The sequence below is a fragment of the Acartia tonsa genome, chromosome 1 (assembly GCF_053477335.1).
Source record: "Acartia tonsa isolate MP-2025a chromosome 1, ASM5347733v1, whole genome shotgun sequence".
Lineage (NCBI taxonomy): Eukaryota > Metazoa > Arthropoda > Copepoda > Calanoida > Acartiidae > Acartia > Acartia tonsa.
The window spans coordinates 14274577-14302185 of record NC_137260.1 but is presented as its reverse complement, the minus strand read 5'-3'; the positions used below and the strand labels follow the sequence as shown (position 1 = coordinate 14302185).

General features: G+C 33.4%; 1 protein-coding gene across 1 annotated transcript in view; it reads left to right on the top strand.

Moving 5' to 3' along the window:
- The first annotated feature begins 1285 nt into the window (after positions 1 to 1285).
- LOC145326470 (adenylate cyclase type 2-like) overlaps positions 1286 to 27609 on the top strand; it is a 53977-nt gene continuing 27653 nt past the window's right edge. Inside the window, exons 1-20 of the mRNA XM_080169834.1 lie at positions 1286 to 1340; positions 1731 to 1777; positions 2212 to 2305; positions 4964 to 5027; positions 5575 to 5671; positions 6391 to 6478; positions 7040 to 7120; positions 7267 to 7320; positions 7755 to 7837; positions 9328 to 9439; positions 9671 to 9729; positions 10511 to 10580; positions 21093 to 21190; positions 21748 to 21850; positions 22086 to 22130; positions 22418 to 22491; positions 23867 to 23913; positions 24779 to 24876; positions 26902 to 26978; positions 27381 to 27435. Of these exons, the coding sequence (XP_080025960.1) occupies positions 1731 to 1777; positions 2212 to 2305; positions 4964 to 5027; positions 5575 to 5671; positions 6391 to 6478; positions 7040 to 7120; positions 7267 to 7320; positions 7755 to 7837; positions 9328 to 9439; positions 9671 to 9729; positions 10511 to 10580; positions 21093 to 21190; positions 21748 to 21850; positions 22086 to 22130; positions 22418 to 22491; positions 23867 to 23913; positions 24779 to 24876; positions 26902 to 26978; positions 27381 to 27435 (1446 nt within the window). The 5' untranslated portion in view covers positions 1286 to 1340. The remainder of the gene's footprint in view (positions 1341 to 1730; positions 1778 to 2211; positions 2306 to 4963; positions 5028 to 5574; positions 5672 to 6390; positions 6479 to 7039; positions 7121 to 7266; positions 7321 to 7754; positions 7838 to 9327; positions 9440 to 9670; positions 9730 to 10510; positions 10581 to 21092; positions 21191 to 21747; positions 21851 to 22085; positions 22131 to 22417; positions 22492 to 23866; positions 23914 to 24778; positions 24877 to 26901; positions 26979 to 27380; positions 27436 to 27609) is intronic.

The following is a 27609-nucleotide window of genomic DNA, read 5'->3' as shown; positions in this document are numbered from 1 at the left end:
TTATCTTTTTAAATAAGCTCATATACTGTTTGAAAGCAAGAAGATAAGACTCTATATTTTTACGTTAATTAAAAGAATAAATATTATATTGATACAATTATTTTATTCTTATTTGATTACAGCTAAAAAGAGTAAAAATTCTTTTGTATAGATGAAAGGGTAGATTGACCCCACAAGCACAAACTAGTCAACACAAATACTTCACTGCCTTTAGAATTAAAAAAACTATTTCTGCAGTTTAATAAATATTGTGAGATTAAAAACAAGTTAAAATTATTTAAGTGATATCATTTATATATTTTATTTCCATAGCTTGTGATCATTTGTTTAAATATCATTAAACTATTTGTTTAGGAATTAGTAAGTCTTATTAACATATTAACTTTTCTACATTTAAGGTGCGTTTATCTCTCCATACTTCAGTTTATCTGTCTGTAACGTATAGGTCCTAAATATTTATTTTCAAATATTAACAGAACTTCTACTCTAGATAGATTTGTTTTATGTTCGTTTGTTTTACTGTCTGATTTGTTGATTCTAGTTTTTGAGAATGTTGTCATCCTTGTTTAAAATGACAGTATAAACAAACCAAATTTGCTGCGCTAGTTTCTAATTGGTGTCGGGGTTTTAAATCAGCCTTACCAATGGATGTAGAGTATTCGTGGATATTATGACAGGGGAAAAATTGTCGTCAATTTAGGTTGCCCACATGAACATTATTTATTGATCAAGTCTTTCATCCAGTAGAAGGGGAGGGGATGGGGTAAAGATGGAGGATAGGGGGGGAGGCCGAGGGGGTTATATTAGGGAGCTACAAGTTACATTTCATTAAGGTACATGATAATCTAGTGTAAGATTCAGTCTGGTTGCTCTGTTTTATTGACAAGAATAATAAAATCAGGATTATATCATAGGCAGTTGCATTAATCTTTCTATAGTTTATATTCTTGAATTACAAAATATTGTCTTAATATATCTTTTGTAACTTCCTTTTAATTCAATAATGTAATGAGTATGAGTTAGAAAAAGTTACTTAATAATAGTGTTTTTTTTAGTTTAATCCATTCAAGTATTCTTCAAGTGTTTTAGTCGATATATTATTTCTTTGATATTGCACCAGATTTTCTTATTCTCTGATAAAGTAATGATCGCAGCTGGCTATAATAATCTCCCATTCACCTACTTCACCCAATCCTCTCCCCTAATATTTGAGGAACTAGCTAACCAATTAATAAGGTTGTTATAAGCAAGCTAAATTGACAAAAAATATATTCCTGCCATCGCTTTCCAGAAAATAATGAAATTATAAATCAGAACTTTAAAATAAAATTATTTCAAGGGTAATATATTGTCAAAACATGTCTTTTATAACGGTATACTTACCTCTAAGACTGGACTGAAGAGATACTTCGCCTTTTCTGCCTAATTTTTCAAGGGATCATCATTTAAAAAAAAAAAAAACTAGAACATAACAATATCTTGTCAAAACTTGGTGTCAAAAGAATAAAAATAATCAAATTAAAAAATGGATCTTCGGCCGGAAGTTCTTATTATAATTATAGAGTTTCTATGCTTACTTTAGCCACTGGAATATTCACAGCAAATTTCATGAAAGTCTTTGAGATCTAGCAACCAATTAAATCATCTATTGTAAAAACTATGAAAAGGCAAAAAAAACTTAACCTAAGGAAATAGAGTTTTTACTTGTTGAAACATAAATTCTTTTACAGATGGAGGGAGCGGAATTGATAGCAAGAAATTCAATTTACAATTTCAGGTAAATATTAATTTTCTTTTATTTGATGAATATTAAGTCTGATTGTTGCTGAATTTTGCTGTGGTTTATGGTGGCTTATGAATCCACGGTGTTTGTCACAGCTGCACACTTAAGGTTTGTTTAAGATGCTTGAATAAGTACACAGCGGCTATAGCTGTTAAAAAAGTCGCTTAGCTAAGGGTGGTTCAGTGTAAGGGTGGCTATGGCTTTGGCTGATTATGGCTTGTGGTGCCCGTTTGAGAGTGACTTAAACTTGTGAGGATTAGGGTTGCTACTTTAAAATTACTGTGGCTTAGCTTGACACTTGGCAATTTTGATTTTGTCATTAAGGGTTATTGGGTGGTTTGAATCTAGGTGTCAGATTGAAGCTAAGGCTACTGCCATGTCTGCCAAACAATGCTTTTATCTTCAATGTGTATTCTATTTCATTTTAGTCAACGGAATTCAACAATATCAGCACGACAACTGTTTTTACATCGAAGAAGACTTCACTGTGATGAGAGAACCTGGGCTCATAAATATTTACAGGAGAGTGGATTTGCCATTAAGATAAATTCGTTGGATGAGAACTGGTTCTGGCCCATACTAAAAAATAATGTATCTTATTTGTGTTTGCTCCAAGGTGCAAAACTATTATCAATCTTATATCAGATACGTACATGATATTTAAGTATGACTCAGGACCAGTTTTAATCCAGCAGACATTAGGGTACGATGAGGGTACGTAACATGTTCCTAGTTAGGTCTTGCATTTTTTAACATATTGATCATCTTGAAACTTGTAAATATATTTAACATTGCTTCATCTTTAATACAAAGTAGAATGATGTCTGTCCGTCTTTCCCAAAGGATCTTGGTAACCACTGAACCGATCAGATTCTACTCTTCGGGGAATATACCTACTGGTCCTGTGGTGGTTTTAGGCTATTTTCGTAAGGGGTATTAAACCCCAAGCCCCCCCCCCAAAAAAAAATCTCCCTCATTAAAAAAAAAATCTGATTGAAATTAGTGGTTGCAGTACCTAATAATTTATTTTTATTAATTACCTCTTGGGGCACAGTCCCTAGAGGCTAGGGGCGAAGCAAAACTACTCTGTAACCATAAGGTCCATTTAAGGAAAATTCTTTTAATATAATATAAAAACCACATTCGATCAGAGTTCTTATTAGGAGTAGTTTTTGTTTTTATCTCAACATTAAATGTGAAGTGCAGCTACTCAATAAATTATTCATGAAGAGCAATATGTCTGGGCGTTCTCATCTTAGAAATATTTTTTTCAACTTTAAAAATTTTAATACCCCCCACCCCCCGACAGAACAACTATTTTAGGTTAGGTTAGGTTTTAGGCTAGGGAGCCGAGCGCTGCGGCTAGACAGGCAAGAGGGCCTTGCGCTGCGGCTAGGCAGGCAAGGGGGCCGAGCGCTGCGGCCAGAGTTCATAGTTCTGTCGATTTATATGTCTTTACTAAATCTTTTCCATTTAAAACTTTTATTTAATTGTTGGATATCAAGATAATTTTAAGAATACTTTAAGATATTTTAATGATATCATAAATTGATAAACAAATTGTAGAACTAAATATATTTAAACTTTTTAAAGGCGAAGCTTTTCTATAATTAGGTAGGTCCGTACGTCTGTAAGTAACGGATAGTTTTTTTCGTTAACTTAGGCATGTTAGAATTGTCCTATCGGTTTGAAACTTTGCATGATAATTTCTGTAGTAGTTAGGTACGATTTAGAAAGCGTAGCAACTCTATAATCGTTACCAGAATGTCCGTTCGTCCATTTTAAACAAGTTGCTTTTTAACTTTTTTAACAACAGTTTTTTATGTGATATAATTATCCGATTGATCTGATTTTTGAAGTTCTGATTCCTATTACAATAATGTACAATATTATAAGCGAAGCATCTATATAATCAAGTCCTAAAAATGTCAGTATGTCCTTAAACAGTATTTTGTATTCAAGAAGTTTTGCAACAAATTTACGTATAATTTTGTCAAAACTTGTATATATTCATATTTTGTATGTTCGGTTTTGACACTCTATAAGAGGTATTGTTCGTCTGTCATACCGTTTCAGAGCTTCGCTTTTATGGGTGTTGCCATTCTTGTTTTCCCTTGAAATAACTTGCATTCCTACTTAAGTAACCACGAAACCTCTCAAATTAGATTTATACTTAAACTATAATAAATTAATAAAATTGCACATTTCATGCGTATAATACAAAACTTAAATACCTACATTTTTTTCTGGAAAAAAGCTTAGTTTTATGATATGATGAAGAAAGAATTAATAATTTACAACCATATAATCCTGAGAAGATAAGCAAGTTTTAATCATTTTAATTTAGTCTTTACATAGTGCTACATTTTTACAGATGTGACTTTTTTTACAATAAAAGATTCAAACATTAATTATTACACAGGCTATGTTTTTTATTTAAAATTTACTTATTCTATAAAATGCTGCTTGTTAAAGTAAATAATAATTCAACAATTTTTACGGGTTATTTTAAAATGAAATTATTTTTTTTTTTTGGGGGGGGGTTAATTTTTCTGAGAGCTTATTCTCTAAAATATGTAGTAATAAACCTATGCGAGGCTACTTTTAATGGAGAACCATATCGGTTCGGCGGTTAGCAAGTTCCTTCGGTACACACACAAACAGACATAGATCAGGATACTTTTATTTATAGAAACTAAGTTAATAGTTTTTTTGTGCTATATTTTGTTTATTTATGGCTTTCCTCTATTTTTTCCTCAACTGATTTTCTTTCATGTTCCTTTCGTAGATTTTTTACTTTTACACTTTTACAAACAATTATTAGCAACCTAATCTTTACATATATATTTAATAATCAGGATTTTTTTAGAATATTGTTTTATATTTGCAAGTAAATATTTCTAATGAATCTTCTTATAGTTTTTTCTTATTAAAACTAAAGAGGAGGATCGACTTGACACCCTCCCCCCCATCCCCCCCAAGCTTGAAGTGCCTAAATGCTTTAGAATTTAATATTTACCTGTTTATATTGTGCTAATTACAGAATATTTTTTTTAAAAATAAATGATTGATGTCAGCATCTAAAATCTAAATAAAAAAAAATCCTGCAAGATGAGTTTGCTAGGGTTTGAAGACGATTACGTTGACTTAATACCTGACTATGGACTGTCCACTCTACAGAGCCAGTTCAGAACTAAGAGACTGGGAGAACAGTACAATAAATATGAACAAAGAATTCTTGTCAGTAAGTTTTAAATTAATTTTTTTGGTGGTTTAATTTAATGAAATTAATGCAAAAGCACAAAAAACCTCCCATGGGCCAGGGCTTTTGTTGAGATTCAGCTTTTGAAGCTTTTTTGTAATGAATGATTGAATGATTGTATTGATGGAAAAGTATCATGCAAGCAAAAAAAATATATTTTATTATTATCATTGTATTCAATGGCGTGCTACAGGTGTATTTAGTCAATGATATAAATGGATTAGCCAATGGACGATAAGTTCATGTACATCCCCAATGATGATACACAAATTGATGAACCAAAATATCAAAATTAAAAAAAAGATCACAAAGTTGTTAAGCCAACGAATAAGAAAACAATACTATAAAATTTAGGGACCAGTGTAACAAACAGTCCAATGTCCTCTTCATTCCTGTTATTTAGATCTTAACATTTGGGATGTATCTACCCCTCTTCTGCACGCTTCTAGTTGTAGTATTTTGTTGTACGTTTTTTTTCTATTTTAGATTTAATTATAACTTTTTAGAATCAAAGCTTTTCACTTTCTAGACAATTACACGGTGTACCTGTACCTACAACTGGCTCTGTCCGCTACAATCTTCATATTCAACCTAGAGGAATGTAAAGTTGATAAAACTATGTGTGGGTAGGTTTTCTTTTTTTTAATATGACAAAGGGAATAGGTAATAAGAACATAAATTGATTGCCAGCCAGGTTGAATTAATGGGCGCACATATCCCTATGTTTATAAAGAATGTCTATCTGAAAAGTCAACATAATAAGATTTTTCTTTGAATAATATAAGATATAAGATGCTTCACTAAAAAATACTGTGTTTTATTGAACTATGGTTTAATTTAACAAATAGGTGTCAAAAATAAAAAAAGATCAACATTTTTATGGAGTAACGAACCTTCTGGTAATGCTTAAAGAGCTGCTACGCTTTCTAAATTGTACTATCACCGTTACAGAAATTGTCATGCAAAATTTGAAATTCACAGAAATCTAAAAAAAAATAATACTGACATATAATTAACCTTCCTGGGCGTTTTCCTCTTTGGAAATTTTTTTTCAATTTTGAAAATTTGAGTACTCCCCCCCCCCCCCCCCCCCCGACAACGAACAACTATATTAGTTTAGGTTAGGTTAGGTTATAGGCTAGGGAGCCGAGCGCTGCGGCTAGGCAGGCAAGGGGGCCGAGCGCTGCGGCTAGGCAGGCTAGGGGGCCGAGCGCTGCGGCTAGGCAGGCTAGGGAGCCGAGCGCTGCGGCCAGAGTTGTTCATTGTTGGGGGGGGGGGGGGGGGTTACTCAAATTTTCAAAACTGAAAAAAAAATTCTAAGAGGATAATACCCCTTCCTGTTTAGAAATGATCCAGTGGTAGTAAGTGAGATGATTGGCCATATTATAATATTTATGGTGTCACTAGGGATACTTTGTTTCAATATTGCTCAGGTATAGTTCAATAGAGTGGCTATGTTATAATATTTATAGTATCACTATGAATACTTTGTTTCAATATTGCTCAGGTATAGTTCAATAGAGTTACTATATTATAATATTCATGGTGTCACTAGGGATACTTTGTTTCAATATTGCTCAGGTATAGTTCAATAGAGTGACTATATTATAATATTTATGGTGTCACTAGGGATACTTTGTTTCAATATTGCTCAGGTATAGTTCAATAGAGTGGCCATATTATAATATTTATGGTGTCACTAGGGATACTTTGCTTCAATATTACTCAGGTGTAGTTTAATAGAGTGGCCATATTTTAATATTTATGGTGTCACTAGAAATATTTCATTATTGCTCAGGTATAGTTAAATTCTAGGATAATTTGTCAATATATTTAACTAGAGTTTACGGCCCTAACGACCTCCATGAACACTTGAGGAAAGTGAGGGATTGACCCCCCCCGGCCCCCCCCCCCCTCCTTTTCATTTTGATTTGAAAACTTTTTCCTTTTATTTTTCTTTTAGTTTCATATAAACTTTTCATTGTAATTTTCAGGAAAAAATCCGTCAAAGAAATCACTACAGAATGAAGAAAAATGAAGAGTTAGATGCAAAAACTCCTAGCTACATGTACCAGGTATTTCTTTTATAAATTAGATAATTTAAATTAAATGAAACAATATATACTCCTTGCCATTCTAATACAGGATTGCTGATTTTATTAATTCTTAATTTGAAGATAACAAGGTCCTTAGATTTTTTATTTTTATTGTTTTATGGTAGACTGTTCCATGGTTGCCTTACTTTCTGGCTGGAGTTTCTGCTTCAATCATATTGGTAATCAAACATAATTTTGTGTTTTATTGAATAGGGTTGCAACTTTATAATATTTTGTTTTGCCCATTTGTAAGCTAACATTTTTTGGTGCTGTCCCCTTATTTCTAATAATACTAAATATAAGAATGGAACTGTTTTTCCTATGCCTAACCCCAGTGAGTACTTTACCTGCGGTGTCCTAACCCTGCTGTCCTACACAGTAATCAAAATATAAACTAACATAACCCAACCTAAAGCAAAATAACAAACATATGAAAAACCACAACAATTTTTGTTTTAATATACAACAAAACAACCTTCTTTACCTTTTATGATTTTTGATTAACTATGTCTATACCTTTGCTTATATTGTAAGCAAAAATCCTAGTAGTAGTTAGTTTTGTTATCCCTGAGGGACCGAATGCCTTAATGATAATATCCCAATTTTTTTTTAGATTTCAGATGCTATAAGCCTAATAGTTCTAACAAACCAAGATATTGCAAGATACAAAGAAGGAACTGGAGCCAATACAACCAGGTTAAAATCTTCATTAAAATGATAAGAATGCAGGGGGCTATAGCACTTACACATCCAGCAAATTTACAGTTGATGTATTTTTGGCAAAATGTTTTCTTCCTTTTTCTCATGCCATAAATACATCTGACACTGGCATTTACACATCCATACTTTTTCAATTATATGTCATAAATACATCCAACACTGGCAAATACACATCTAGATTAATTTATATGAATATTTGTTTACAATTAATTAAATTTTTTACAGTATGTATAGGTTTTGTACTTTTTACCCTATTTTAGTTACTCTCCCCCTATTTACTTCCCTTTTTCTCAAGATGCTCCCAACAAAACATCATCGATACATTTGCGCATGTGGTCAAATTATTGCTATAGAATATACTAGCGGATTCGACACTCTAGCATCATAGGGGCTTCATCCCAAGACACGTATGAAAGTCCAATCCCCTCCCCTTATTGTTGTTTTGTGTGTCATTATCAGCGTAGTATATAAAACAATGTCATCGTTTTTACTTTAAGCGAAAAAGTGGGGATTTTTTTTAATCTTGGGGGGTTGCGGTGTCCCTACTAAAAAAGTGTTTAACTACACAGTAAATATATGCTCGCTACTTAACAACTATATAATGATATAATAATATCATAATATTTCTTTTTAAAAACGGATATTCCAAATTATAGAGTAGCTTCGCTACTAAAAAAGTGTTTAACGAAACAGTACATATATGCTCGCTACTTTACAACTATATAATAATATCATAATATTGTATTATGTATATAGTATTTATGACAAATAATTAAAAAAAAGTATGGATGTGTAAATGCCAGTGTCAGATGTATTTTTGACATACGTTTGAAAATGTTGGATGTATTTTTGCCAGTGTAGGATGTATTTATGGCATGAGAATCGATTTTACTGTCATTTATACAGTAAAAATTCAGTTTGTCATAAACACATCCATTGTACTGGCATAAACACATCCACTGTAAATTTGCTGGATGTGTAAATGGCAGTCCCCCGAATGCAGTGTTAACACACAGAATATAGCACCTTCGCAGTCTACTGTCTCTCTTAACACTTACTCCACACTATACATTACATGCACAAATGAAAAAGGTTTAACTAAAACAATTTTATGAACTTGACATGTTTTTGCTAAACTTTAAATTTACTAAATATGCCATCGGAATTTTATATTATTACCATACTTTTACAAAAATTCAGATATATTAATATGGACAGTAAATAATCTCTTCCTCAATAACATATACATACATGTGGCCAGCATTTAGTAACTAATGTAGAAATAGAAAGAGGTTGGATATTTTGTAAATTAATTACATTCCTTCTCTTCTGCAATTTTTTATAGTTTAAACCCGTATATGTTTGTTATGAAGCTTTTTATGAAATTGGTAATTTGACGTAATTTTTTTAAGGGCTTCGTTGTTATTACTGTTATGCTCATGGACGTGACCATTCTTGTTTTTTAGAAGTTACCTGACTGACCTGATGTATGAGAACTATGAAGAAATGTATTCCTCTGCCAATTTTACAACAACTAAACGGCCGCTAATAGCACTGCAAATTCAAGTGGCACACAGAGTAATATTTTATATGTCGTCTTTGTTTGAATAGATTCTAAAATAAGAATGATACAAAATAAAATTTTTGTGTTTTTATGGTTTGGTAATTTTATATTTAGTGACTGATTATAGTTAGTAAAATCCATCAAACATTCAATACTCTGATTGAACACACATACTTTTAATTTGCATGGTATTTTTTAGTTGGCTGATTAGATTGTAGTCATTAATTAATACAATTCTATTGCAGGTTCCAGTTTTGTCTCTGTATAACATCATTTTTGTATACTTCTACTTTCCTATAACAAGGTACTTTTTTTACAAGGCTATTCTATTACTACAAAAGTCTGCCCGTCATTTTTAAACGCTCTTTGTGTTATGTGATAAGAATAAATTTTTTCTAGGCAAAGCTTACTCATAAGAAATTTAATTTTGCTGCTAATTTAATATATGGATGAATTGAATCGAAAAAAATTGCCTAAAATGTGTTATAATTGGTGCAAACAAGTAGGACTAATGCTTACGGACACAACATGAAAAAAAACTTAGAGTTTAAAACTAAACACATAGTGGTTTTGAATTTCTTAGTCCAATAAAGTGATATTTTATCTAAACTTGTACTTTACATTAAACGCGATTTTAAAGTCAAAGGTACATAAATTATAAATGTTATTTTGCAAACTTCTTGTTTTTGTGCATATCCGTATACTAAAGTAACAGGATGTTTGTCTGTTTGTTTGTCTGTGTGTCTGTGTGTACCGAATGATCTCGCTTAAAAAAAACATTTAAAGTGCCACTAGAGGCCTCTAGGGGCGTAGCCGCTAGTATTTAGCATATAAGATCAAAACATAAATATAATATCTCTAAAATCAAATGATATATATCCTTTTTCTTGAAATGATTAAAAAACGGTATTAATAAATAAAGAGTAAACTAGAAATGGTTTAACAAAATTTTAGTTTTTTTTGCACAAACTATATTTAACACATTCCTAAAGGTTCTTGATTTTTTATTATTTTGTTACTTTTATATTTTCTTTATCATAGTTATGCTTTTTCTGAATGAATTTTTAATCATATACTTTTTAAAGAAAAGGAATTGCTTTGGCGGCTGGGTGCTTCCTGAGTACAGTAACTATCATCATTTCAGTCGTCTGTCATGTAAGTAAAAACTACTTTTAATCAAGATTTTGAATTTACAAAAATACAATTATTTTAATTGTGAGTAGGTGGATTATTAGGAAAAGGCTTTATAGTTTCATACATGCTATCTAGATTTTCGACAATAAAGTATTCTTCATTGTTAAATTAAAAGTTTTTATGGGTATACTCCTTTTCACGACATCCCTCCATATGGAGCGATGATTTTCTATAGCTCCTTCAAGGAGCTATAGCATAGCCTCTCATCATATGGAGCGATGTGAAAGCCCCTTTTAAGGAGCGTTCATATCGCCCCTTATGATAAGAGGCTATGCTATAGCTCCTTCATGGCCTCTTAATAGCTCCTTTAAAGGGGCGTTCATATCGCCTCTTATGATAAGAGGCTATGCTATAGCCCCATGATGGCTCCTTTATAGCCTCTACATCGCCCCTCCGTAGTCCCTTACCTTAATTTATATAACAACCCACTTGATGGCCCCTACATCGCTCCTCCATCGCCCCTTCTCCAAATTTATATTACATTGTACTTTGATGGCCCCTACATCGCTCCTACATCGCCCCTTCATCGCTCCTACATCGCTCCTACATTGCTCCTTCTCCAAATTTATATTAAATTGTACTGTGATGGCCCCTACATCGCTCCTACATCGCTCCTTCATCGCTCCTACATCGCCCCTTCATCGCTCCTTCTCCAAATTTATATTACATTGTACTTTGATGGCCCCTACATCGCCCCTCCATCGCTCCTTCATCGCTCCTTCTCCAAATTTATATTACATTGTACTTTGATGGCCCCTACATCGCTCCTACATCGCTCCTTCATCGCTCCTACTTCGCCCCTTCATCGCTCCTTCTCCAAATTTATATTACATTGTACTTTGATGGCCCCTACATCGCCCCTCCATCGCTCCTACATCGCCCCTCCATTGCTCCTACATCGCTCCTTCTCCAAATTTATATTAAATTGTACTGTGATGGCCCCTACATCGCTCCTACATTGCTCCTTCATCGCTCCTACATCGCCCCTTCATCGCTCCTTCTCCAAATTTATATTACATTGCAACTTGATGGCCCCTACATCTCTGCTACATCGCTCCTTCATCACTCCTACATCGCCCCTTCATCGCTCCTTCTCCAAATTTATATTAAATTGTACTGTGATGGCCCCTACATCGCTGCTACATCGCTCCTTCATCGCTCCTACATCGCCCCTTCATCGCTCCTTCTCCAAATTTATATTACATTGCAACTTGATGGCCCCTACATCGCTCCTACATCGCTCCTCGATCGCTCCTTCATCGCTCCTACATCGCCCCTTCATCGCTCCTTCTCCAAATTTATATTACATTGCAACTTGATGGCCCCTACATCGCTCCTCCATCGCCCCTTAATAGCCCCTTACCTTAATTTATATAACAAAGCTCCTATATGGCCTCTCTATCGCCCCTTAATAGCCACTTAATTTAATTATATAACATTGCCCCTACATAGCCTCTCCATCGCCCCTTAATAGCCCCTTACCTAAATTTATATAACAAAGCTCCTATATAGCCTCTCCATCGCCCCTTAATAGCCCCTTACCTTAATTTATATAACATAGCCCCTATATAGCCTCTCAATCGCCCCTAATAGCCTCTTACCTTAATTTATATAACATAGCCCCTATATAGCCTCTCCATCACCCCTTAATAGCCCCTTACCCTAATCTATATAACATAGCCCCTACAAAGCCTCTCCATCGCCCCTTAATAGCCCCTTACCTTAATCTATATAACAAAGCTCCTACATAGCCTCTCCATCGCCCCATAATAGCCTCTTACCTTAATTATGTAACATAGCCCCTACATAGCCTCTCCATCGCCCCTTAATATCCCCTTACCTTAATTATATAACATAGCTCTTACATAGCCTCCCCATCGCCCCTTAATAGCCCCTTACCCGAATTTATATAACATAGCCCCTAAATAGCCTCTCCATCGCCCCTTAATAGCCCCTTACCTTAATTTATATAAAATAGCCCCTACATAGCCTCTCCATCGCCCCTTAATAGTCCTTTACCTTAATTTATATAAAATAGCCCCTATATAGCCTCTCCATCGCCCCTTAATAGCTCCTTACCTTAATTTATATAACATAGCCTCTCCATCGCCCCTTAATAGCCCTCCATCGCCACTTAAAAGCCCCTTACCTTAATTTATATAACATAGCCTCTACATAGCCTCTCCATCGCCCCTTAATAGCCCCTTATATCCTCCTTCAAAACAGTTATACACCTTCGCAGGATCTATTGGAAGCTACCCTATAAAGGAGAACCATATCGGTTCTGCAGTTAGCGATCTTCTTTGATACATACAGACAATGATCCTGTTACTTTTTATAAGGATTAAAAATAAAATGGCCTAAAGCCATCTCATTACCCATAGGAAGCTTCACTGTAAAGGAGAACCATGTCGGTTTAGTGGTTAGCAAGGTACAGACAGACATACATACAGACAAAGATCCTGTTACTTTATTATAAGGATTAAAATAAAATAGTTATTAACCTCCCCAGGACCTATGAGAAGCTACCCTATTAAGGAGAACGATCTCAGGACCTATAGGAATCTTCACTGTAAAGGAGAACCATATTGGTTCAGCGGTTAGCAAGATCCTTCGGTACAGACAGACATTCATACATACAGACAAAGATTCTGTTAATTTATTTTAAGAAATACAGATAAAATTGTTATAAACCTTTCCAGGCCTAAAACCATCTCAGGACCTAATTTCTGCCGTTGACAACTCGAGTTAAGTTACTATATTATTTTTACAATGTTTAACTTATCTGTTATTATTGGCTGACGAAAAGTTTGGGCAAAAAAAAAGATATATTCTTCAATGAAATATCTCTCCAGTATAATTTTGGCAAGTGCTAATTTATTAAGAATAAAGTTTGCCACAAATTTACCAAAAAATCTCATTGTCATTTCGCCAGGGAGGATTGGGATACTTCCCAAAGTGTTATAAGTTGGCTTATCCAAGAGTGCTGTCTAGTCTCCAAAGTTTTATAATACCGTTTTCTTATTCGTTAGATTAACAACCTTGGGGACTTTTTATTGTTTTGTGATTGTTTAGTTCATTAAGTTGAGTGTCTAAATGTTTCAACCACTAATTCTAAACTAAAGAAGGGGTAATTTTGTGAATCATCAATGGGAATAATTAATATATAAACATACATATATATACAGTGTTTTTTTTATGAGAACATTTTTGAAAGCAATTTTACCCTACTTATAGTTATCAGAATTTAATGATTAATGGCTTATTCTCTTCGTTTTTTATAACCATTAACAGAAAAGCAAAAAAATATTTCAGTTTTTATTTAAAAAGTACAGTAAATTTAAAATTTCAAAACATGGGTGTCAACATCTAAAATAGTTATTTCTCGCATCGTATTATAAACAGCTTTCCGCGGATATAGAAAGTACAATTATGAGATTAAAACTAGTTTTTTTAGCCCCGAGGTGCCGAAGGCACCGGCTAAAAAAACTGGGTTTAATCTTATGATTGTACATATCTATATTCGTAGAAAGCTGGATATAATACGATGCTAGACATAGTTTTTTCGTATGGATGAGAACCGGTTCCTATCCACCGGATTCAAATGAATACGAGAAATGGTTTTAGGGCATTTTTCTTATGCTCAAATCTTCTACCCTTTCCAAGAATGGAGGGAGTACATTGGGGGGCCAGTATTCCCTTCCTGGTTGAGATATGGCCTTCAAATTTCAAAATGTTCTAGTACATGTCACAAATAGTATCTATATAAACTTTTAGCTCTATATCTCAACTTTAAAGCGTTTTGCAGCCATTCTTGCAAAGGTAGATTATAAGAAAAATGCACTAAAACCATTTTTAGATGTTGACACCTAAGTTTTAATTTTTTTAATTTACTGTACTTTTTGAATAAAAACTGAAATATTTTTTGCTTTTCTATTAAAGGTTATAAAAAAAGAAGAGAATAAGCCATTAATCATTAAATTCTGATAACTATAAGTAAGGTAAAATTGCTTTCAAAAAAGTTCTCATAAAAAAACACACTGTATATATGTATATATATCATTTTATCGACAATCGTCTTATCCCTGTAGATCTCTGATTATCAGAGCATTTTTGAAATATTTGCTGCTTATTTTTTGGCTGCCTTTGGCAAAATAATTTTTTTTCATAAAAAATGTATACAAAATTATCGTATTAATTTGGTAAATATATCATTGCACTTGAATTATTTTTAAGTCACTAACGGCTAATCCCATAGATGACCCTAGGAGTACTTTAATGAATAGATGTGGTGGAGAGGGGGGGGAGGGGGAAGGTTAAGAATTTAAGGGAAGTGATACCTTCCGGGGGCTGAAAGTGTTGGTCCCCTCCCCAAAATGAAAACTTTTCCTGCGAGTAAAATAAGCTTCAATGTAAAGGAGAAGCATATCGGTTCAGTTGATACTGATAAACATCCTGTTACTTTAATGTAAATATTAGTTTAAGGATAGTCTGTATAATCTCAGGGAGAAAGGAAACATTAGGCAATTTTTACAATAGTCTCCAAAGTTTTATAATGAAGTTTTCTTATTCGTTGGCTCAAAACTTTGGGGACTTTTGTCATATTTTGGTTGTAGTGTTGCAATTTTGTGTATCGTTATTAGGGATGGATAAAAATTTATCGGCCATTGTCTTATTCCTTTAGATCCTTGGTATAATCAACTGAATAACAGTTCCAACAACAAAAATTAAGATATTGCTTCGCTTTTTATGGACAAATATTTATTTTATTTTATTAGGGATGGATAAAAATTTATCGGCCATTGTCTTATTCCTTTAGATCCTTGGTATAATCAACTGAATAACAGTTCCAACAACAAAAATTAAGATATTGCTTCGCTTTTTATGGACAAATATCCTGTTATTTATTAAAAGGAAAAAAAATAAACTATCTTAAAATCATCTCAGGACTCAGCGGTTAGCAAGATCCTACGGTATAGACAGACAGACATACATCATATCGGTTTAGCAGCAAACGAGATCCTTTGCTACAGACAAAAAAAAACTTTGTATATTGACTAGCGGCTACGCCCCCAGCATCTATTGGCTCTGTATTCAAAGGGGAATGAATAAAAGCCTAAAACCTTACCAGGACTTAAAATAGAATAGCCTAAAACCATCCCTCGACTTAAAATAAAATAGCCTAAAGCCATTACAAGACAAATATTAAGCTTACCTGAAATAGAAAGCCCAATCTGTTTAGTAGTTATTGAGATCTTAAGTTTCAGAACAGACAGCCTTACTAACGTGGACAAACGCAGGATATTTCGGACAAATGTCGGAGTGGACATTATATAAGTAAAACGCAGAAGTGTCTATAATATCTTAAAAATTAGGTTTCAACAACATTTGTTTAGTTATTTCTAACAGGTTAGGTTAGGTTAAGATATAAATATACAAATAAGCCCCCTGCAGGGGTTAGGCATATAAAAAAAAACATATTTGACAGTTGTAAACAATGTGAGAAAAAAATATGTTTTAGTTTAATGAAATGTTCTATCTGTTTCAAACCTTTGCCTTTCGATAGAACTTACCTACTTTGGAAAACTGTCAGACTGATTTTAAAATTTCAGTCTGTGAGAAAAGATATTCAAGATTTTTTTGTTTTTGTTTTGAAAGATTTTTATCTTATAAATAAAATAAAAGACACTCCTGCGTTTTACATAAGCAATGTCCACTCCGACGATTGTCCCATTCCTAGGTTTGTCCACTCCAACGTTTGTTTATGTTTTACTACTTCATATAATAGGATAATATGTATTCTTCTTTTATATTTCTCTTTTCTTATTCACTTGCAGCTGCGCTCTTTTTAATGTAAGGAGGCAGAAAAATAGCCTAAACCAATTAGGGGCTTAAATCTGAAAATGAAAAAGCAAAAAACCATCCCATGACCTATGTGAAGCTTCCCTTAAATGGAGAATTTAGTCAGTTTATGAAATTTTTAAGCTTCAGACCAAAAAAAATACTTTTTTTGTTAAAAGAGAAACTTTTCTACAATTAGGGTTAGTCCTTTCGTCATTGCTCTTCTCATTAAGTTAAGCATGTGGTTTTCTCTGCTATTGTTAAAGATAGACTGTTGAGATTTTTAGTGAATATTCCCATGACATATGTATATCCAGTCTATAAATTATTTTGTCTGTCTCTCAATTATGCTTCAAAAGACTTAGGTTTCGTGATAATCTTTGAGTAATAGCATATTCTCTTAAAGTCTGCTCTATAACTTACTTTGTCTGTTTGTCCATTATATGATCCTTATTCAATATTCTATCTAACTAAAAAATTTCATTCTCTTAGTTTATTTTTTTTTCTTTATTTCATTATGTTATTATATTATTTATATTTATTCTATTAATTCATTATATTTTCATTATAATTTTCCTTTTTAAATGCGAAACTTTTCTATAGTAAGGATTGGTTTGTCCGTACGTCCAAACGTTTAGACGACATTTTCTTTAATTTAGACATGTTATAAATATCCTATCGATTTCAAACTTTGCAGAATGATTTCTATAACAGTTGGGTACAATACTATATTCATTACTAGAAAGTATGTACGTCCATTTTTTTGTATAATATCATTGTCCCATTCATCTGGGTTTTGGAGTAATGTTTCTTAGGACAACAAGGTTTAGTATTATAATCAAATACTAAAAATAAAATTATGCCCTTTTACTATATTCTATACTAGCAGATTCGCCCCTAGCCTCTAGGGGCTTTGCCCCAAGAGGTGATAAAAATTTTTTTTGGCGAAATTCGTAATAGGACCAAGAAAATCTTCAGCAAAATAAAAAAATGGGGGGGGATTTTTTTGTTTTTTGGGGGGTTGGGGGTATCCCACCCCCCAAGAAAATAGCCTAAAACCACCACAGGACCAGTAGGTATATTCCCTGAATAGTAGAATATAATCGGTTCAGTGGTTACCGAGATCTTAAGGGACTGACAGACGGACAGACAGACGGACAGACAGACAGACGGATGGACAGACATCATTCTACTTTGTATTATAGATTTACGCTAATTTTAATAAAATTTATGTTTGACCTCCTGATTTTAGAGCTTTGCTTTTGTGAATGTTGTTATCCTTGTTATCTTGCTTTTTTTTCCTTTTTCATAACCTATTATATAAAGTAGTAATCTTTTTTTGTCTGTAGAAAAGCTAACCGCTGAACCTATATGGTTCTCCTTTACAGTGAAGCTTCTTTTAAGTTCATAGAGGGTTTATAATTATTTCGAGGGAGGGTATCTCCACCCTCCCAGAAAATTCACCCCAAGAAAAATATTACCCAATCCCCTCAAAAAATCTTTTTAACTTTTTAAAAGCAAAGCTTTTCTATATTAAGGATCAGTCCGTACGTCCGTAACGGTTAGCTATTTTCGTTAATTTAGGCATGTGATTCCTGTAGTAGAAAGGTACGATTTAGAAAGTCTATAATCATTATCAGAATATCCGTACGTCCATTTTAAGCATACTAATTATTAACTTACAACAAATTTTTATGTATCAAAATTATCCGATTAATCTGATTTCTGAGATACTGATTCCTAGGACAACAAAATAGAATGTTATAAGCGAATCATATCTATAATCAAGTCCAAAAAATGTGAGTACGTCCTTAAGCATTTTCCTGCATGTAAGCAATTTCTCAATAAATTTACTTACAATTTTGTTTCGAATTTTAAATTTATGTTCTGATTATTCAGTTCTGACACTCTACATTATTAATGTTCATTAAACTTTTTTCTACCGTTTCAGAGCTTTGCTTTTATAAATGTTGTCATCCTTGTCATCCTTTTAAAACTTAAATTTAAAACTGTAGAGGGTCACATTCCTTCCTTACCTTAATGCCCTACCTTCTATAATGAAGGGGCAATACAATTACAGAGGCTGTACAGGAGCCATAAAGGGCCTATGTTATATAAATTAAGGTAAGGGGCGATGAAGAGGCTATGAAGGGGCTATGTTATATAAATTAAGGTAAGAGGCTATTAAGGGGCGATGGAGAGGCTATGTAGGGGCTATGTTATATAAATTAGGGTAAGGGGCTATTTAGGGGCGATGGAAAGGCTATGTTATATATATTAAGGTAAGGATTATATAAATTAAGGTAAGAGGCTATTAAGGGGCGATGGAGAGGCTATGTAGGGGCTATGTTATATAAATTAGGGTAAGGGGCTATTTAGGGGCGATGGAAAGGCTATGTTATATATATTAAGGTAAGGATTATATAAATTAAGGTAAGAGGCTATTAAGGGGCGATGGAGAGGCTATGTAGGGGCTATGTTATATAAATTAAGGTAAGGGGCTATTAAGGGGCGATGGAGAGGCTATGTAGGGCTATGTTATATAAATTAAGGTAAGGGGCTATTAAGGGGCGATGGAGAGGCTATGTAGAGGCTATGTTATACAAATTAAGGTAAGGGGCTATTAAGGGGCGATGGAGATGCTTTGTAGGGGCTATGTTATATAAATTAAGGTAAGGAGCTATTAAGGGGCGATGGAGAGGCTATGTAGGGGCTATGTTATATAAATTAAGGTAAGGGGCTATTAGGGGCGATGGAGAGGCTATGTAGGGGCTTTGTTATATAAATTAAGGTAAGGGGCTATTAAGGGGCGATGGAGAGGCTATGTAGGGGCTATGTTATATAAATTAAGGTAAGGAGCTATTAAGGGGCGATGGAGAGGCTATGTAGGGGCTTTTTTTATATAAATTAAGGTAAGGGGCTATTAAGGGGCGATGGGGCGATGGAGGAGCGATGGAGGAGAGATGTAGGGGCCATCAAGTTGCAATGTAATATAAATTTGGAGAAGGAGCGATGAAGGGGCGATGTAGGGGCGATGTAGGAGCGATGAAGGAGCAATGTAGGAGCGATGTAGGGGCCATCACAGTACAATTTAATATAAATTTGGAGAAAGAGCGATGAAGGAGCGATGAAGGAGCAATGGAGGGGCGATGTAGGAGCGATGGAGGGGCGATGTAGGGGCCATCAAAGTACAATTTAATATAAATTTGGAGAAGGAGTGATGAAGGGGCGATGTAGGAGCGATGAAGGAGCGATGTAGCAGCGATGTAGGGGCCATCAAGTTGCAATGTAATATAAATTTGGAGAAGGAGCGATGAAGGGGCGATGGAGGAGCGATGTAGGAGCGATGTATGAGCGATGTAGGGGCCATCAAGTTGCAATGTAATATAAATTTGGAGAAGGAGCGATGAAGGAGCGATGTAGCAGCGATGTAGGGGCCATCAAGTTGCAATGTAATATAAATTTGTAGAAGGAGCGATGAAGGGGCGATGTAGGAGCGATGTAGGGGCGATGTAGGAGCGATGTAGGGGCCATCACAGTACAATTTAATATAAATTTGGAGAAGGAGCGATGAAGGAGCGATGTAGGAGCGATGAAGGAGCGATGTAGGAGCGATGTAGGGGCCATCAAAGTACAATGTAATATAAATTTGAAGAAGGAGCGATGAAGGGGCGATGTAGGAGCGATGGAGGGGCGATGTAGGAGCGATGGAGGGGCGATGTAGGGGCCATCAAAGTACAATGTAATATAAATTTGAAGAAGGAGCGATGAAGGGGCGATGTAGGAGCGATGGAGGGGCGATGTAGGGGCCATCAAAGTACAATGTAATATAAATTTGGAGAAGGAGCGATGGAGGAGCGATGAAGGGGCGATGTAGGAGCAATGTAGGAGCGATGTAGGGGCCATCAAGGGACTAAGATATATATAATAGTGAAGGGGCCATAAAGAGGCGATATTTAATTAAATAGCCCCTTGGGATAAGAGGACATATCATCTCCTCTTTAGAAGGGGCGATAAAGGAGCGATAAAGGATCATTTAATCGCCTTTTAGGGCAAGGGGCTATTAAATCGCTCCTTTCAAGGAGTCATAACATCGCCTCTTGTTATATGGGGCTATTAAATCGCCCCTTTCAAGGAGCCATTACATCGCCCCATGTCATAAGAGGCGATCAATTAAAATCATCGCTCCATATGGAGGGATGTCGTGAAAAGGAGTATACCCGTTTTTATTCATTATTATGTAATAGTTATTTCTCGTATCGTATTATAAACGGCTTTCCGCGGATATAGAATGTACAATTATAAGATTAAAACTAGTTTTTTTAGCCCCAAGGTGCCGGAGGCACCGGCTAAAAAAACTGGTTTTAATCTTATGATTGTACATTTCTATATTCGTAGAAAGCCGTTTATAATACGATGCTAGACATAGTTTTTTCGTATGGATGAGAACCGGTTCCTATCCACCGGATTCGAATAAATACGAGAAAATCTATTAATCTAATGCTGTTCTACTAGCTGTCCCCTTCAAAGTGACTTAGTCATGTAAGACCAGGTTATATTAATTACAAGTTGGCAGGGTTAGGACCCCTGCAGGAAAAATCATGTCCTACTTTTTTTTATGATTCTACTTAGAAAGTTGCCTTGGATTCAACTGGAAATACAGAAGAATTTGACACAAAACAATTGTTCGCGGATATGATCTACCACATAGCTCTAAACTTCATCGGATGGTAAATGTTATTTATTGCATTGTATTATAGACGGCTTTCCGCTGATATCAAAATGAAAAATTACAAGATTAAAACAATTTTTGTTAGCCCCAAAGGATGAGAGTCTCAGACTAACAAAATTAGTATCAATTTATTTTGATATTTATGGAAAATTGTCTGTAATACATTGCTATACATGATTTTTTAGTATGTCTGAGGACCGGATCTAATAGCTAAATCAAGATTTATGTATACTATATTAAGAGTTTGTGTTGGTATGACAGTCAATAGAATTGATATTTCTAACTTCTTATAGATGCATTTTTATTTGGGCTAGTTACCTGACATTTATGTCAACATTATGATCAACACAAAGAAATAAAGAAGAAATAGTACTAGCTTGTTTATGAATTATTTAGCTACTCATGCCAATCTATCAATCAACTCATATATGCATAGTGGTACAATTAATACCTCGTTTTATTTTGAATATTTGTCATAATGTCGTCTTCATATATATAATATAATAAACAGGTTTTTTCTATCATAATAATATCTAATTAGGCTTTTATTTTCAGGTACTCCAGATATGTAGGAGAAATAAACAATAGACGAGGATTTCTTGATAAAAGAGATTGTATTGAAAGCACTTTCAAACTTAAACACGAGAAAGACAAGGAGGTGAGATACCCCAGTCCAAATATTGTGTTGATATTTTATTGGCAAATATTGAATATTTCTCCGTGGGAAAAGTAATGAATAATTTTTATCAGCCTATATTAAAGATAACAAGCTTATTTTTTGGTGAAGATTTCTCCAACCAATGATGAATTGTAAAATAAATTTGTTTCTCCATAACGCTATAAATGTGGTTTGATTTCTATGGGAAATTATTAATTCTTTGCTTTTATTCCAGGCAAAGTTGATAAACAGTATCATTCCAGCTTTCATTTCTTCAGAAGTAAGCTTCAGTTCATTGACATTTTTAAGACAATTAAAATTTTATAAAGAGATAAGATGTTAGTCTTCTTTAAATGAAATATAGCGGTTAAATATAAATTTTGTAGTTATTGCTAAGTATAGGTTAGGATGACAATAGAGTGGTTGCAGCTGAGGGTGGCTCAATTGAATTTGGTGGCTGCTGAGCCCTGATTATGATGCATTCAAACCAATCTGTAAAGTCTTCTGACAGATTTATATTTTCTCTTATAATGAATTACAAATGTAATTAATTATATAATATTGTAGTTGAAGAATGACCTTAGAAACTACCTGAAGAATTTGTATTCTAATGATGACAGAAACCAACTGCCATCCTTCCAGTAAGGTTTTAGTAGATTTGGGAGAAAATTTAATATTGAAATTGGATGTTTATTTGATGTATAATATAATGGGTGATTATTAAGTAATTACTGTAAGTTCTACTTAACTTAAAGACTGAATCTTACAGTTTTTAGACTGGAAAGCGGTTTTAATCTTACCAAAAAATATTGCACATTGTTTCATTAGTTGCTCTAAAACTTTTTAAAAATCTTGATTGGGTTGTAGAAATAATCAGTGTCTAAACATTCCATCAACAATTCTAATCTATATATTGAGTAATTTTCTCGATTAAAATAGTGGGTGTACAATTTACATCAATATTTAGTCCATGTATTTTCCCTTAAGAACCCTAAAAGTTCATTGGAAAAAGAATACATACATCATTAAAAAAGAAACTGTTTGAGTTAACAAGAATTTTTGATAATATAAAATTATGTTATGAAGTTTTCTTTAAGAAAAGCTTTTATACATTTTGAGTGATTCGGTCTGTGACTGATCTAATCTAGAAAGCAGGCTTGGATAATGTACCAATAATAATGTAGCTATAATAAAAAAAATTTAGAAAGCGTAGAAACTCTTTTTCAAACTAAAAAAATCCTAAAAATGTAATTTTTTACACCAATTCTTAATTTATTTAACTTTACTTTTACTTTTTATTTAATTTTTGATATGGTCATTTCTAGGCAACTAGGCAAAATATAAGTACTACTGTAAAGAGTATCCTTGATTTTAAGCAATTTTACAACCGATTAATTAACATCGAACTATTGACTATTTTGTCTCTGCTTTTTTATTCTTACTGAAAAAAATAATTGTCCTTAAATTGATTAGATACGTCCCGGATATATTATCTACACCTGAATTACAATATTTTCAATAATGAAACTGTTGAAGTGTTTGGTAGAACGTAATCATGAAATTCAAGGCTTCTAAAAAGTTTCCTTTGATAATTGGGTACCTTAATGGAATTTATGCACTTTTAAATAATCCTTGAATTATAAGGTTCTGTTTGATGGTTAAGATCTTATTAACTCCAAAACGTTTTAATTAACCTTCTAAGGTATGCTTAAACATTTTAAAGAATTGATCATATGAAAAAGTTCATATATAATTATTAAAATACAATTAATACATTTGAAAATATCTATTTAAGTCCTTAACATTTATTAATGCAAGACAAATCAAGAGTTAATTATAGATTCTTTCTGTATAGATTTTTATGTATAAATCCCCAACTGCTGTGCTGACAACATTTGGTACCGAAATATATGAAAAATTGTGATGTAAATATACTTGTATGGGTTCTGTGTTTTAAGAATATTTAATGATTGAGATCATTCTTAGGTTTTTTTTATTTTAATATAATTTTGTTAGGATGCGTGATTTCAAGAGGTTTGAGGATGTCAGTATTCTTTATGCAGGTTAAATTATTAAAAGTGAAGCTAGATCTCTCCTATCTTCTGGATAAACTAAAAGGATATCTGTCTTTCTGTGTGTATCAAAGGATCTCGCTAACCGCTTAACCAATGGTTCTCATATGCTGTGGGAAGGTTTATAACTATTTTGGGGAAGGGTACCACCACCCTTCCAAGAGAAATTGCCAATAAAAAAAATGACCTCATCCAAATTTACTACAATTGAAAGTTGGGGGGGGGGAGGGGGGGGGGGCAACTTACACACTCCCTCAGGCTCAAGGGCGTAGTTGCTAGTATTATATCAAGTAGTAAGACATTTTTGTCTATAGCTTACGTTTTCGATTACTACTGATTTGATTAAATTCTTCATTTAAAAGGGAAACTTCACATTGTCCCCTAAATGGTTTTGTGCTATTTTATATTCCCAGTATTGTTTTAGAAAATTTTCTTTTGATATTTTAAATTTGACACCTTTTTACGGGCTTTTATATATCTTTACTGTATTTTGATTTTCTTACCTTCTATTTATGATATCTGGAACTAATTCCCTTGAAAACTATACCAGCTTGAAACCATATCAACTTGTTCACTATAGACATTTAAATATTTATATTTTGAGATATTGTAAACTTTACTTCCCTGAGAACTAGCTTACAACCATTAGAACTAGTATAGTCTAGACATTATATATTTATATTTTCAGATTTTGTAAACTTTACTCCCCTGACAACTAGCTTAGAACCATATCAACTTGTCTAGTCTAGACATTTAATATTTGTATTTTTAGATATTGTAACTTTACCCCCCTGACAACTAGCTTGGACCCAAATCATCTTTGTCTTGTCTAGAAATTCATTATTTATATTTTTAGATATTGTAAACTTTACCCCCCTGACAACTAGCTTGGAACCATACCAACTTGTCCAAACTCTGAATGATCTATTTGGAAAATTTGACGATGCAGCAGAGGTAAGTTATAATACAATTAGCGGCTACACCACTTCAGGCCTCTAGGGGCCCTCGAGTCTGGGGGGAAATTGACCCCTACCACTTTCATTTGTAGTTTTAAAAATAAAAAGGTTTTTTAAATACTTGGGGTTAGGAGATTTTTTTGGGAGGGTGTTGGGACCCTCCCCCAAAATAGTTGTAAACCTTTCCAAGACCTATGAATAGCTAACCTGTAAAAGAAATGCATATCAGTTCAATGGTTAGCGAGATCCTTCGGTACACACACACAGACAGACAGATATCCTTTTACTTTATTATAAGGACTAGCGGCTACGCCCCTAGAGGCCTCTAGGGGCACTTGAGGAGGAGAGAGTCGAATTTAGTAATTCAATTTCTTATTTTAGATTTTAAAAGAAAAAGTAAAAAAAATTTACGTTTGATGTTTGTTTTTCGTTGAACTCTCTTTCTAAAATTGAGAAATTTTAAAAAAATTTAATTTCTCTAGGGAGGGTGGTGGTACCCTCCCCTAAAATAGTTATAAACCTTCCAGGGACATATGAGAATCTACCCTGTTAAGGAGAACCCGATCGGTTCAGTGGTTAGCGAGATCCTTCGCTACAAACAAACAAACAGACAGACAGAAAAACAAACAAACAAACAAACAGACAGACATCGTTCTACTTTGTATTATAGATTAAAGTTTCACCATATCCCAAAAAGGACACATAACCTCAAAGTACACCTCAGCCCCATGTTTAATTTTGGAAAAAATATTGTGTGAGATTTGTTATGCTTCTTTTAATGCATCCTTAATCTATAAGATCATTTAAGCATTCTTGGTAAAATAAAAAGCTATATCTGAGATGGGTTCTTAAAAGATAATGCCACGTTTTTTTAACATTTTTCACGCTATGAATAACAAGCGCGGCATTCGCGAAATCTAAACAGAGTATACAACTATTTATTTAATTATTTGGCTTTTGTTGGTACAACCTTTATAAAAGAAAAACAAATTATCTTAAATCTATTTTTGCTGCATATTAATTAATATATCTTTTCAGAAGTTTATTAGACATTATACAAATGGCTAAAATAATAATTTTAAAATTTTGAATTCTTAAGTTGTATACTCTGTTTAGATTTCGAGAATGCCGCGCTTGTTATTCATAGCGTAAAAAATGTTGAAAAAACGTGGCATTATCTTTTAAGAACCCATCTCTGTTTTTTCTTTTTCTTCAGAATCAACATAAAAGACTTGATTTAAAAGATTTATTAATAATTATACTTGTTTTAGAATTGAGCAGGTTTAGCTAGTTCGGGAAATGAAAAAAAATAAGCTATTGCTAACCAAATCTGGATTTATTTGAATATTACCTTAAATCGTCATTTCAAACCCTAACCACACCCCCTCTTTTTTGATAATAAGTTTGTATTAGTAAATGCCTCGTCCCATTAACAGGCGTAACTTTTTTCCTCGCACAGTGAGGACTACCATAACGGAGAGTCAAAGGGTTGTTTGTCAGTTGAGTGTTACTTTATCGAATACCATGAGTGTCTCAACCCTCCTTTCCACCTAACCTCCCAAAAAAAACAAAATTTGTTTGTGGTTCACTAACTTAGGAAGAATTCTGCTGATAGTTTTCTTTTCAGCATTTTTAAGAAATATATAACACCTACTTTTATAACTTGTAAATTTATATTTCTTAACTTCTCATCTGATTTAAATTTTTCAAGTGAGGCTCTTTTGTGAGGCTACAATATAAAATATGTTAAAGTATAAAAATATTAAACAGGACATATATAAAGTTTCCCTGAAAATATAATAAATCACAGTGACTTATTTTTAATCTATTTATCTGGGAGAGTGGACATTTGGCATCAAATTATTCTAAATTATTATATTCTGGTACCCAAAGTTATATTAACCAATAGTTTAATCAACAGAGGTTCATCAATTTATCATTCGTTGTCTTATCCCTCAAAATCCCTTATTCCTCAGTTATATCTTGCAGATTTTTTTTATTAATTAGTTCCTATTTGTTGCAGACTTGCAAGTGTATGAGAATAAAAATCCTGGGAGATTGTTACTACAGCATTTCTGGGGCACCTGAGAAAGATGTCAGGTTGTCCTTTGTTTTGAGAAGTGATTCTACTCGATATCTCATCTTGTATGTCCGTCCGTCCGTCAATCAGTAACGTTAAAAGAAACCTAATTCCTAAGCACATCCAATTTATGATTTACTTGGTGTGTTATTCTATCGTCATGCTCTGAAAAAAGGGAAATTCTTTGGGGTAAGGGTATTTAATTTGAATTAAGATTAAGTATGCCAATTTGTAAGAAAAATACGTTTTCTGTAATAGTTGTAAATCATTGGGGTTCTTGAATACAGTAATTTTTTTTTAATAATTCAAACAAAATGAATATGAATTATGAAGTTGTGTTTATCAAAAAAACCCGGCAATAACACTAATTAATTTAAAACGTTGCTTATGTTGCATAATCTCATTCTTCTTGTTTAATTAAGGCATGCTAACCACTCTGTAGAGCTTGGTCTTGAAATGATTCAGCTTATCAAAGAGGTAGGTATAGATTATATTCAAGAATTTCGCATATATTCTATGGATAAAAATCACACAACCTTTCGCATTGTAAACGACAAAAAAAGTGTAAAACTTTCCATGTACCTACAAAAACATCATAAAAGTATATTAATGTAATATAATATTTACTAGTGGCTGCGCCCCTAGCAACTA